The following is a 13,269-nucleotide window of genomic DNA, read 5'->3' on the forward strand; positions in this document are numbered from 1 at the left end:
AACTCCATTTTCAAACACAGTATATAAAAACCAGTTTGACTACTATCCTAGGCAAAATTGTTGGGACATGAACATGTCAATTGCTGTACCCTTTCCAAGTGCCCCACTCCCCCAGTCAATGTTTCATGTCGAGCTGGGGCGGATACTTTTCAGTTAGATGAGGCGCAACTGAATTTGGCCGGGACTGTTTGAATACGGGCGACAGACTTCAAGAATTTGCACCGCGTTGGCCAATCACAACGCGCGAAATTTGTCGACCCTTTCCAAACACGCAGTGGGTCGACAAATTTGCGCATCGTGATTGGCCAACGCGTAACAAATTCTTGGAAGCGCACTATTGTGAATCTCCTTTATTCGTTTTTATTTGTGCATGTGCATACACCATGTCGCTTTGCGTGTCCTTTCAGAAGTTATTATTGGAAACCATAAAATGGCAGACGACGGTTGAATAGAAGAAGGTGAGTTTTGGACAAATCGTACAAGTAACAGAAAAGGAAGATAAATGTCAGTTTTGTACGGTGTGTGTACAATCACGAATGTTTTGCATTGGTTCATCTTGTAGGAGGCACCATGGTATTTCGGTCAATAATAATCCAACATTGATGCGGTATTGGTTGCTTCGGGTACACTGCCGAGGACTTTTTCAGACCTTTCTTCAGAGGGTTTGTACCCGTCTTTCTGTCCAAGGGTACTTTGGTAGTTTCATACATCTGATTCATTTCAGACTTGGACCATCCTTAGGTTGCTATCTAAGGATGGTCCTAAAAGAAATTTGTTACAATGATGTCACCACGTGACCTGATGTGATGATGACACCAACAGGTGACAGGTCACATGACATTAAAGGTGCACTCTTCAAAGTAGTGTACGAGTTCGATTCGGTTGACACTCGGCAGATGGATGAAAATTGTCATCATGAGGTGATGTCTTCATCATGTGACAGGTCACGTGACATTAAACGCTTGTGCTGTATCGTCTTTGCGCGCTTGCCATTAAATCTTGCAAGTAAATTTGCCAAGAAGTTTGTCACTAGTTTCAGACAAATGAAACCAGGGCCGAAGCAGCTGTATTTGACCACAAACACTTTTCTAGTTAAACCTTTGTACCAACGATACATGGCCAAGACTGTAGGTTTTGGCTGATTTTCATCATCACAACCAAGTACCAAGCTTTATAGATTTGTTTCAAACTGATTCTTGATCCACATGTAGTGAAAGATTGTGCTGCTTTTCATTATATTTCACAGGAATGGAAAGATATTAGCCTTATTGCTTTCCTAAGAGAAGGAAGGGTCCGAGGCGAGAATGGAGAATACAGGTAAGCCAACATTTTATTCAAAATGCACAGCTGTTAATACGGATGTACAGGTATCATGATTTTAAATATGATTAAAAGACGTATAAGTACAACAATTTGCAAGTTTCAAACAGGTAATAATGCGGATGTATATTTTAAGTATAGTTTTAACCGAACACGTAAAAGAACAATACTGCATATAAAAAATTCCTCTTTTTTCTCGACTTGGGACTCCTCCCCCACCTGTCTTGCGGTATGTTATTTCAAGATATTCAATAACCTGTTTTGGATTTCCAATGCAAGTTTCAAACGTAGTTTCAAGCTACTTAAAACCCTTTTACACGTTGTGAAGTGTGTTTACAGAGGTATACATTATCACAAAATATGGAGGGTCTGACGTTTCGATCGTAGCAGAATCTTTTGCAAAGGATCGAGACGTCAGACGCGCCATATTTTGTGATTTCTATTTTAGATCACTGTAGTCAGCAAGCAAATTGCAGCAGTTTTGTGTAACGTATCTCTTGTATACATTATGTCAATGAACATAGTTATGAAGATGCACAATATATAAGTGGTACATTTCTGCTCACATACTGTACATAAAATATTGAGAAAGACGTGTTTAGAAACACAGAAACGGACGGGAAAACAGAAAAGGCTTTTATTGAATTTTTAAATCCCTTTAACATTGAAGTAATTATCTGTTAAGCCCGTTGGTACTTTATTTAATGAACTGTCCATCCTTTAGCTCGATTAAAATTTATTCATAAATACAGTACCTCAAACAATAACGTGGAATTTAACTTTTGATAATTTCCGCTGCGTAAAAGAAAAACGCTCTGGCACCTGGAAACGAGAAAGTTTACTTCATCCCTATTGGCAAAGAGTCGCAGATCATACCACGCACATGCAAAGTCCATGGAGATTCTTCCTGACAATTTGCACAAGGAATATACCATAAAATGGACGGGGTATTCTGGACAATGAAAGCTAAATTCTAGGACAAAAGCGTTGGAAATCAATCACGTATTGACTTCTTTTGACTCTGACTAAAAAGGTATTCATGAATAAAAAGGTATTCATGAATGGAAATAAATATGTGCTTGGCCGGTTTTAAACGAGCGTTCCAGACCGGCTCAGGAGAATGAACGCTGATAAAGTTAATAATTAGTCGCGTCCGTTCTCCCGAGCCAGTCTTAAACACGCGTTTAAGGCCTTCCAAGCACATATTTATTCCCTTGGTTAAGCCAGTTTTTCAGGCCATTTATGTAAGTTTTTCTAAGTGTTTACAGATTTCCTATGCTTCAGGTTTAGAGTGTAGAATCAAGAGTAGGATATAATTCAATTGATATTAAAGTGCTGCGTAATCAATGCTTTCTTCGGTCAGAGCTGAGTGATGGGGACTTACGAGAGATTTCCCAAAGACTTGGTTCGGAGTGGAAAAAGCCAGCACGATGCTTGGGCTTCAACCCCCGGGAGATCTCTTCCTATATGAGCAGTCCAGCCGAGACGGAGAATGCAACCTTTGGTATTCTCAAGAAATGGAGAAAACGACTGCCCTCTGACATTGATCAATCAAGACATCTGGGCCAAGCACTGAAAAAGATCGGCAGACATGATCTTGCTTCTGTACTAAATATTCAACGAGGTAAATGACTGATTATTTTAAGAAACGCTACAAGTTACCCAAACATATATCAAATTTGAAATTAGCAATTGCCTTAACAGATGCCAACCCTTTAGATTTCCCCGTAAGGCTTTTGGATTGAAGGTCAACTTTACGGCCTTGTGGGCGCCTTTAAACCCCCCCCCCCATTTTAAAAGAAGCTGTGATCTTGCCTGTCTTGGCAGTGATATTGAAGCCAATTTTGAGACAAGAAGAATTGTTTGTCGTAGTTTGTGTCGTTTTTCTAATCTGTGAAACTGACCAACTATTACGCGTGCGTGCCCTCCAGCCAAACCAGCAGTAAAACACAGTGTACACACACGGGTGTTTTATCAATGGTCCAACGTGGTTGACCCATTACGTCACGTTTATGTCAAAATTGTTCAACCCATGCCCAATTAGATCAGCTTCTTTAATTTGGTTTCGTCACTTCACCATTGGCGACTTTTCATCTAATATCCAAAGATTCCTGAGGCATTTGAAAACTTGCCCAATTTATTACGATGCTGCTGAGCGCGACAGCCAGCGGAGTTCTCAAGTGGTGCACAGTACTTAAAAAACATCAGTGTATACACGGCGCTGGATACAAATACGTAGTGCGCTGCATGGTACGGTGATTAGAATCAATGCGGAGAGTGTTATCTACAAAATTGAAACTGGTGAAATTTAATCTCCTTGGCCACCACATGTGTTGATAAGGATTTGACCGCAATATTGCCACAATAATGAACTTCTCAGAATAGTTTGAATTTGTAAGTTTTGTCAATTCTCCAGTAGAGTCTAAGGCCAAAAATAAGTCTCCGGTTTCTGGTTACCGCGCAAGTCGCCGTAGACCTACGCGTCGGCAAAATGAATTAAAAAAAATTGCTTTTACAGTTTTCTAAGAGCCGCCAAACTTTAATACTTGATCGGCAGGAATTCTGCTACCGCGTAATTTTAACGTGTTTTCAATGGGTGGAGTTGAGTAATATGTACGGTAAAGGAATTCCCCCAGGCCTCCATAATTTTTCAGCCGGACACTCTTAACAGATGACGTCATCGTGTACCTTTACACGAAGGCCGTGCCCGAATCAGTTGGCTGCGGCTTAACATTATGCATGATTCTACGGAAACTGGCTGTGGATGCTGCAAAATACTCGGTGTAATTCTAGCCGTAGCCAATTGAATCGGACCCAGGCCTACGTCTGTGAACCAGACAAACGAAGTGGTCTTATATCCTGGTTAGGTATACAAATTAAAACGCTTTTAAGCAATACACTGTGAGGCGCCAGTCTATTTCAGTGTCGGTGTGGCAGTGGCTGTACATTCGCATGCAGTGCATGCAGTGGCGATGGACAATGCGTTATGACAATACATGTAATAACTCATGCATCGTCACTTGCAAAGAATAAAGGTAGATTAGAGTGAGAGGAGATTTCATTTTCTGAGCTGAATTTTTCCCCAATGTTTTATTTGCAACTTGTTTCTTATAAGCTAAAACAGAAAACTATGTGCAGAGTACATCATTTACCTCATGAGAATTTTATTTTCATTTTGACTCTGCAGCTGAACTGTTTAGATTTTTTATGGGCTATTTGACGTCCAACTTGCGTCCTCTAAGCTAAAGCAGAAAACAATGTGCAAAAAAGTCACCTTATGAGAATTTCATTTAAAACTGGAAAGTGGAGCTGAACATTTATTTTTAACATTTGATTTTTCCTTGGTTGTGCTACTGTATTTTAACTAGCTCAATCTTGTCAAGAATTGAAGCCTCTTGTTTGAGTGAGATGACTGAAATCATCGTCATATTTTATGGTCTTTTGATTAATTTAATTCAAAGTTGTTAATTTACACTTCTCGTAGTAACAAGGCCATGGGCTCTGAAGTATATGTGCAAGTACATCACTTCTTAGGTAAAAAAGAGGTGAAAAAAAGCTGCGACACCGCACCACTTTTGGGTCAAGCTCGGGACCAGAGTCTGGGGGGAGGGCCTAAGGGAACATTTTCGTTATACCACGAATGTGCGTGACGCCACGTACGTACCATAACAGACCATATACTGTAAGCGTTCATACAAAAATACAGTACGATATGGTTCGGGTTTTGGGGGAGACCGTGCAGATTCCTCATCTTTAATGTTGGCATCTGTGATATTGAGTGTTTTCATAGTTGGGTGACCAGATTTTGTGGATTTCCCGAGTTCGAAGAAACTAGCATTCGGCATTGGCTTGGAGACCAGATTGAGAATCGGATCTTCAGAATGTGCTTCTTAGTATAAGTTGAAACTTTTCAGCTGAACAGCAAACAACGTTTTGCAGCTCCAACGGGTCGATTTTATTTTCCGTTCAACCAATCGTACATTCCAATTGCTATTTCTTTTCTACATTGTTTAATATTTCTCCTTTGTATTGTATTTCATTTAAACATCACTTAAGTAATATTCTGAGTATAAATTCAAAATAAGACACTCTTTAAAAAGTAAACATCAGCACAAATTTCTCTATATCTTTGCGACCTTTTTCCATGCAGATTCCTACAAGAGTGAAGCAAGTGATGTCGACAAACCAAGCGAGGGAGGTAAGGTGTATTTAAAGTGTCACCTCCATCCCAACAGGAAAACTTCAACATGCTGAATTCAGTTGCATTGAAATGGTTTATTACTATCTCGAAATAGTTGAATCTTTACAAGTGTGAAACAATGGGTATCAACAGACCAAGTTATAGAGGTAAGAAGTATTTAATGGGTCACCTCCAATAGACTGTTGAACAGTGAAGGTTTTTGTTGACTTTTTGTTCATGTGCCTGCATATCAAAATCCTTTAATATTTCAGTATGTAAGTTTTAACATAGTTATGTCTCCAGTGCATATGGTATGAAATAAAAAGTAAGTATTAATTGTACTGATAGGTGCATAAACGCTGACAAAACCAGCGTTTTCTTATAAGAGATGAATTACTGGGCCTCGCACGAGATTTTCCGAAGACTTTGTCCCGAGTGGAAAATGCTAGCAATGTGCACCGAGCTGAGATGTTCGTCTTTCAGATGAGCAGTTCAAAACAGGTCATTAATATCTTTAAATGGGCTGCCCAGCCGTCTGTATTGTGAAAACTTAAAAGTGAATTTAAAAAGATATATACTTCCTCAAAAATAACTTCGAAAATGAGCCTAATAGATATGAATTAGGAAAAAGATATACTTCAGAGAATATTTAATTTGCAAAGCTGCAGTACATGGCAAAACCAATTTCCTTCAGTATTGTGGTTCAGTTGAACGTTACTTTTCAAGTAATCATACTCCAACTACAAATTATCGAATTCCATATCTGCCGTCGTCCGTCGCATTTTGCTTTTTGTTGTTTTCCAATTCTGCCATTTACCAGTTCCAAACATGTCATTTTCCGTCGCGCGTCGTCCGTCGTGCGTCGCGCGTCGTCCGTCATCATTGTATTGGGGAAAGGCCGAGGCTGACACTTTTGCCAATAACGTATTGTCCCTGAAATCTTATATTAAGGCAACCTAAAGGTTAAAGCTGAGTATTTAAAACAACTGAAACTTCAAGACAGACGTTTTGTCGTTTTTGACGTTTTTTAGAACATTTTGTGTGAAAACTTTTAAAAATATGCCTCAGATTTTTTCTTAAAGTTTAAAGAGCTGTTGAGATAAGGTGTAGCTACATTAACCATCAGCATGGATGGTGAGGTGTTGGTAGCCACTTGACCAAGGAAACCATGCAGCCACGTTGAATTGATCATTACGTAGCCAAAATATGATGTAGGCAATTCCTGAATCAAGACATTGCATCAGAACTGAACCCAAAAATTTTGAAGTTGACTGTGTTCGGCCAAAAACAAAAAATCCAGCATACTCTGACCATGAGTTACAAAAACGTGATTGCAGGCTAGTAAACGTGCCAAAAATGGCTACACAGACTGAAATAATTTTAATTTGCTATCATTCTCTTTGGTGAATGTTAAGTTGCAATATAAAATAGATCGAGCAAATAACTGTGTGTGAAATCTGGGTTTTTTGTCTTGAAAAATAAAGCTTTAAAACTACTTAGTCTTTCGCTTTTAATTGGGGCATGAAATCGGCGAATTTTTTTGGACCAAAACAGTTTTACCCCAGTTAAAAAGCAAACATGGAGTCAGCAAATTTCAAAACGGCATCAGACAGAATCTGTTTTACAGTATACTATTTGATAATGAACCAAAAGACATAGGCCAGTATATCCAACGATCACGCCATGTCGCCTGTACTGGAAAATATGTTCATGGTATATATTCAAATTGAATGGTTGTGCTATGAAAAGAATCTTGGGTTTGTGCTGTTGTTTTCTCAATAGGCAAATCGTATTCGCCGCACATATGCTGCCTTCAATGGATACGTATTTTGGAAATATCCCCGAATGCGCAAAAGATGCGTTAGAACAAATTTAGATGAAGAAAATGTTTTCATCGTTACTTTTTTCGTTTAACCAGAGCAGTTTATTGCCAGATCGATTCATCACTTACCTGCTTACGTGTAAACATTCTCAGGTCGCAGCGATGAGCGACAACTTCAAAAAGCTGGAATTTATTGGCTAATTGGTTTCCGCCAATTCGCAAAATGAATACATATTATGAAGTACCGGGCGGTATAGCGTACCGCAGACACGTGTCTATGATAATAACATCGACCGAGTTCGGGCAGCTTGTTCCCGTATGTTCACTAACAGCTCGATTTGTTGTTCGTGGGTAGGCCGCTCGAACGCCGGGAACAAACAACCGATTATCGCTGGTAGTTAGTGACAAGCAACATGCAACATGGAGGCGTCCCTGTAGGCTACGTTATTCGAGAGTTAATGTTTGGATGTGTTGAATTCTTTTCTATATAAACAGGAACATTCATTTCTTTGTTACGGAAAATAATTAATGTTAATTTTGCAAAACTTCCCATTGTCTATGGCTTTTGAAGCCATCTCTCTACTTTTTGCAGCTGTTAAAAAATAAAAATCTCACGAGTTTTTCCTTTTTTCCTGTAAAACCCTGATGGGGAGGTGGTGTGTGATCCTGTTCCGAGAACACTGTTCTTGAGTCGTGTTCCCGCCGTTCGAGCGCGAGAACAAGAAATCCGTCTCAAGAACAGGCCGCCCGAACTCGACCATCATGTGTTTTGAATCCAAATATAAATGCCACAACCAGCTTAATTAGTTTCTGCTCGAGGTGTTCTTCGAATGCTGGTACGATTGAGTACAAAGCTGTATTGATATGTTTTAAAACTGGTTCCTGATCGGCTTTTAGGAGCAGTTCATGCTGCTTTTTAATATATTTCACAGGAATGACAACATGTCATGTCTGTCGGCAATTCCAAGAGAAGGAAGGGTCCGGGGAGAGAACAGAGGATACAGGTAAGCCAACATTTTTATCAAAAATGCACGGCTTTTTGGTTATCACTAAAGACGTATCTCATTATTTGTTCATCAGCTGTAAAATATTACACCCGGAACCGCCACGATTACATACATCGTTACAAATCGTTAATTGTCTGTACAGTTGACGTCAAGTCCGCTTCAATGCAGTAATGGTATTACTACAGAACAAATCTCTCTGTACAAAGATTTGACTTAGTTTTAGGGGTAGCACCATGCAAGGATATCTCTTTTTGATGTTGTGTGGTTTGGGAAAGAACTGGAGGGTATCATGTTTCAGACAGTCTGCTCTGTCCGTCGTCAGGAGACTGCAGAGGTTCCAATGATGAAGCTGCTTATATTGTGTGTGGAGGCGGTATGGAGAGGATGCTAACTCGGGACCCAACCAAGGGCACTCAAGCAGAACATAGGGTGCTTGCAAATCCATGAAAAGCCTCAAAGCTCAACGATTTTACTTGGTTTAACCTTTGTTGAGCACATTTCTCAGTAACTTTTAAGAAGTTATAATAGATTTCTTGTACCTGAGGTATGGAATCAAGAGAAGCAGTTTTAATCGGTAGCCATTAATGCTACATGTATGCCTTGTGTTCTTGTCAGAGCTGAGTGACGTGGCTTTATACGAGGTTTCCCAAAGACTTGGTCCGGAGTGGAAAATGCTAGCGCTGCACTTAGGCTTCAACCGACGTGAGATCTCCGATATGAGCAGTCCAGGCCAGATGGAGAATCGGATCTTCGATATGCTCATCAAATGGCTAGAACAGCAGCCATCTACCCATGACCAGTCAAGAAATTTGTGCCACGCACTAAACAAAATCGGGAGACCCGATCTTGCTGCTCTGCTTAATTCTTGGCAAGGTATTTGATTCACACTGAAACACAAGCAAACTGAAGATGAAATGCCTTGATATATTAAGATTACAACATAATGAGTGGGCAGACCGAACGCCAAGTAACCAGATTATGCTGATTTACCCGAGTTAGAAAAGCTAGTATTGAACCTGGGGCTTATCATGCCAGAGATCTCCACCATCCTGGTCAGTGTTGACCTGCCTGTGAATCAGGTATTATCGGTAAAATATTATGAGCAAAGAAGGAACTCCTCACGTATTGGGAATAATCAACTGTCAACCACCCTCCTACCATACACGCGTGAATCTGACTTACTTGGGAGACATTAAAGAAAGAGTAATGAAGTGATGTGAAGGGATGTAATTAAATACCATATACATGTACATGTAATCCCTGAGCAAGAATATCCCTAGTATTAAGCAAAAGGATTTTCTCCTGTAAGTCATTTTGTTCATTCAAACGGCACTTTTCAAGAGCGAGTGATAGTATTGATTTCAGATGTGAGTTTCTATAAGTGAACATCACAGCTTTAACAAGAACGTGATTTTTCAAGTGTTAGAAACAGTGAAACTTGTAACAGAGTCTAAATCACTTGCCATTAACTTAGGATCCTTGGTCAACTTACTTGAAAGGAGCTTGGATATGTTAGCTTTATGGTGGAAGAAGCAGGAAAACCCAAAAGACGCTGGTCGGACGCTACTACATACTTTTAAAGAACGGAGACTCACTTACTTGATATCAGAAATACAAGGTAACTTTTCATCAGCGAGAGGCAACAAACATGCGTGTGATTGTCTAACACCATCAATGTTAACACGGAGCAAACACAAGGAGAATATCTCAGGTCTCCAATCTGAACTTTTTCATTTTATGCGTACTCGTTCAACAGGTCCCCAAACCAGATCGTGCTCCCCCCCTCAAAATATAGCTTATAAATTGTGCCCAGTGGCTGCCTGTTACGTCGTTGTAAATATTAAGAGTCTGTTCGGAGGTACTGTACCTACCTGCATATTGAGTTATATTAATCACAACCCTAAGACAAAATTTGGTCTTGTTCAATCCGTTCTAGCACAGCTGAAATTCTGTCTTGCCAACAAAGGGTTATTACGGAACTTGAAAACCCTTGCTTACACCTTGATTAATGTAATAGATTAATGTGCCGGCGAAAATATATTCGGTAGAAATTGAATATAAAATTGCTTTGACTTCTTTTCCTCCAATTCAGTAGTGTATTATCAAATAAAAGTAGTCAATAAATTGTACGTTATAAACTTCGTCAATAGACCGGCATTGCCAAGGTACATGTAAGAGAGCAGTATTTCATCTAATTATGTTCCCTGGTTAGTGGTGCAAATTTGTGCCAGACATTGGGAAATGGGTAATGGGAGTCTGGGGAGAGGTGTGCTTCGGCTGGCCATGGAAAATCGGAGGATAACACTATTTGACACTGTGTGTATATAGCAAGCAATGTTCTGATATTCATGCAGAATCATACATCAGAATGACACATGTATGCTTATTTATGTTTTTAAATTATTTCTAGTCTGTGAGAAGTTAAAAAAATTCTCAACAACCCGTTTTTATTTCTTGCTTTTTGTTCACCACAAAAGTAGGGGAGGGATGATTCAACAGGCCACACCCTCCTCCAAAGTAGGGGGAATTACCCCTAGCCCCTGGGATTTACACCCGTGATCCTAGTTATAATTAACTGAACGAGACTTATCAACTTTTCTTTTACTGCAGAACTGGCAGTGATATCAGTTCTAGAGGCAATTTCCAAACATCATCTAAAGTGCTCAGTTTGCGCGGAGAGGTTCCAAGAGCCCATGGCACTTGAGTGCCTGCATAGCTTTTGTAAGAGATGTCTGCAGGGACTGTCGAAAGACAAATCCTGTACAGAGATTTCTTGTCCTGAGTGTCGGCAGAAAACGAGACTTCCAGCAGCAGGAGTTGAAGGCCTTAAAGTCAACTTCCGATTAAATAATGTGGTTGAGGAGATAAAAAAGCAGGAAAAGTTGACTGCATCGGAGACGAGCAATGAAGAGAGTGACGACTCAGAACGACAAACGAGCGCAGCATCACATCCGTCAAGTGATTCACAGGAGGAAAGTCGTCTGGGCGAGGTAACACTGGAAAAAAATACAGCTTGCAATGTTGATTCCAATTGAAATGAAATGTCGAATAACTGTAGATTGAAGTTATCAATCGTTCTGTCAATTAAAGATTTACCAAGAGTGAGTAGGTCATGTCGTTTACATTCAAAACCAAAAAACCTATTATAGGTCAGGTGTTACAGGAACAGACAAATGTTATAAATGGGAATTAAATCCACATTCAAAAAGTGTCTTTGCTCTTACATTTTTCTGTTTTGGGTCTTTTTCTTGGTGGTATTTTTCGTTTTGTGTTTTTTTTAAAGAAAGTTTTTGTTCTCTCTCATTTTTTATTTTGTTCTTATATCTCAGAATAGCAAAGATGCAAAACACAAGAAAGAATGTTGGCAAACGTTAGATCAGCAAGAACTGAAATGTGTCAGTGGAGAAGGTATGACTTTTTAGATGCAGCACATACTTATCTAATCTGTTTTTGTCGCGTTTCCCACGTCATTTTGTCGATGAACCCGCGAAGTCACAAGAGCCTGCCTTTCGTGTACATCAGACATCTAAGAAAAACACGTTTTAAAATATGACCTATCACTTGTGTTTTGTGGACTGGGAAATTTTTTTGTGTTGTCAGTCAGATAAGGTTTTTTTTAAAAATGCCGATTCTCGCTAATTTATAGATTCGTGGTTTTTATTTGAAAAGTAATTCATTAATAATTTTTACACTTCCTGAGACTGTAAAGCCTGGTGGTTTTATTGCATCTCACACGCGCCCAGTTTCAGTAATTGTTCGCGCATGCACAAGGCATCATAAAACGACCACATCTGTGTTTAGTCTCTATTTCTGCCGTGGTACCGAGGAGGTTTTTGTCACTTCGTGAGACCGAAAATCCTATAGACCAATTTTTTTGTCAATTGCTTGTTTACGGTGATTTAGAAAGCAAACAGCATTTGGCCGTATTATGTGTTAGCCTGTTCCTTTAATCGAATCTATTTAAATGGCCGCGAAAACTCCAGAACAAAAAATCGATTTTCCGGGTTTTTGTCACTTCCTGAGTTCCTCAACGATTTATTTTTTTTTCACACATGAATGTGCCAGACCCCGTGTCTAATAAACGAGTACTTAAAGATGTGTGTCAAAACCCCATCAACTAACGAAAACAAGCCTTCCGTGTCAATGTCTTCACTTTTGGTTATATAAAAGAGAGTAGCCACATCGCGAAGTTAGGTGGTTAGATCATTTGATTGAGTTTGGTGGATGAGTATGGAACGCCAAAGAAGCAAAAGGTTGGAGGCAACACGTCGATCGTTCTTCAACATCGATCGATCGTCCCCCTACATCGATTGATCGTTCCCTATACATCGATCGATCGTTCCCCTTTATCGATTGATCGTGCTTCTGCATTGATCGATTATTCTTCTACATCGATCAATCGTTCCCCTACATCGATTGATCGATCTCTTTTGATCGATGAAAAAAGAGCGATGAAGAAAGAGCGATGAAAAAAAAGCGACGACGAAAGGTCAATGAAATAAGACCGATGAAGAAAGACTGGTAAAGCTACATCGATGCCAACGTTACGTAACCTCTTTTAGCACCAAATAACACATGTTCCCAGTAATAGCCCACAGCACACAAGGCTATAACCAGCAAGAAATGAGACCGAGGGGTACCCCCCCAACATGTCCAATCCCTATACGCATTCAAGACTATTGTTACTTAACACGTCCCCCAAGACATCTGAAAGGAATTCCCCAGATTCCTGCGAGACAATGACAAACACAAAGCGGGGGGGGGTTCTCTCGTCTCATACCTTGCTGCATATGTGCAAGGCCACCCATAGACCCCAAGCGAACATCGATGAGGTCGAGAATAACAAATAAAATAAGCATATTGTTAAGCGTGAACAAAGAGAGCGTTTAATCTCGGCCGTCTCATTGATCATGAAAGACTATCGCCCGGATGTTTAGAGA

At 39.9% G+C, this 13,269-nt stretch overlaps 1 protein-coding gene across 4 annotated transcripts in view; it reads left to right on the forward strand.

The window, feature by feature from the left end:
* Window positions 1-13,269, forward strand: part of LOC110990671 (uncharacterized) — a 79,913-nt gene that overhangs the window by 11,409 nt on the left and 55,235 nt on the right. For all 4 annotated transcript variants that reach the window (XM_087141964.1, XM_087141965.1, XM_087141967.1 and 1 more), the window contains exons 2-9: window positions 1,247-1,317; window positions 2,684-2,944; window positions 5,471-5,518; window positions 8,255-8,326; window positions 8,945-9,202; window positions 9,804-9,947; window positions 10,940-11,319; window positions 11,659-11,737. In XM_087141964.1, the coding sequence (XP_086998090.1) occupies window positions 1,305-1,317; window positions 2,684-2,944; window positions 5,471-5,518; window positions 8,255-8,326; window positions 8,945-9,202; window positions 9,804-9,947; window positions 10,940-11,319; window positions 11,659-11,737 (1,255 nt within the window). In that variant the 5' untranslated portion in view covers window positions 1,247-1,304. The remainder of the gene's footprint in view (window positions 1-1,246; window positions 1,318-2,683; window positions 2,945-5,470; window positions 5,519-8,254; window positions 8,327-8,944; window positions 9,203-9,803; window positions 9,948-10,939; window positions 11,320-11,658; window positions 11,738-13,269) is intronic.

The sequence above is a fragment of the Acanthaster planci genome, linkage group LG10 (assembly GCF_054643075.1).
Source record: "Acanthaster planci isolate LZ-2023a linkage group LG10, COTS_SCS, whole genome shotgun sequence".
NCBI lineage: Eukaryota > Metazoa > Echinodermata > Asteroidea > Valvatida > Acanthasteridae > Acanthaster > Acanthaster planci.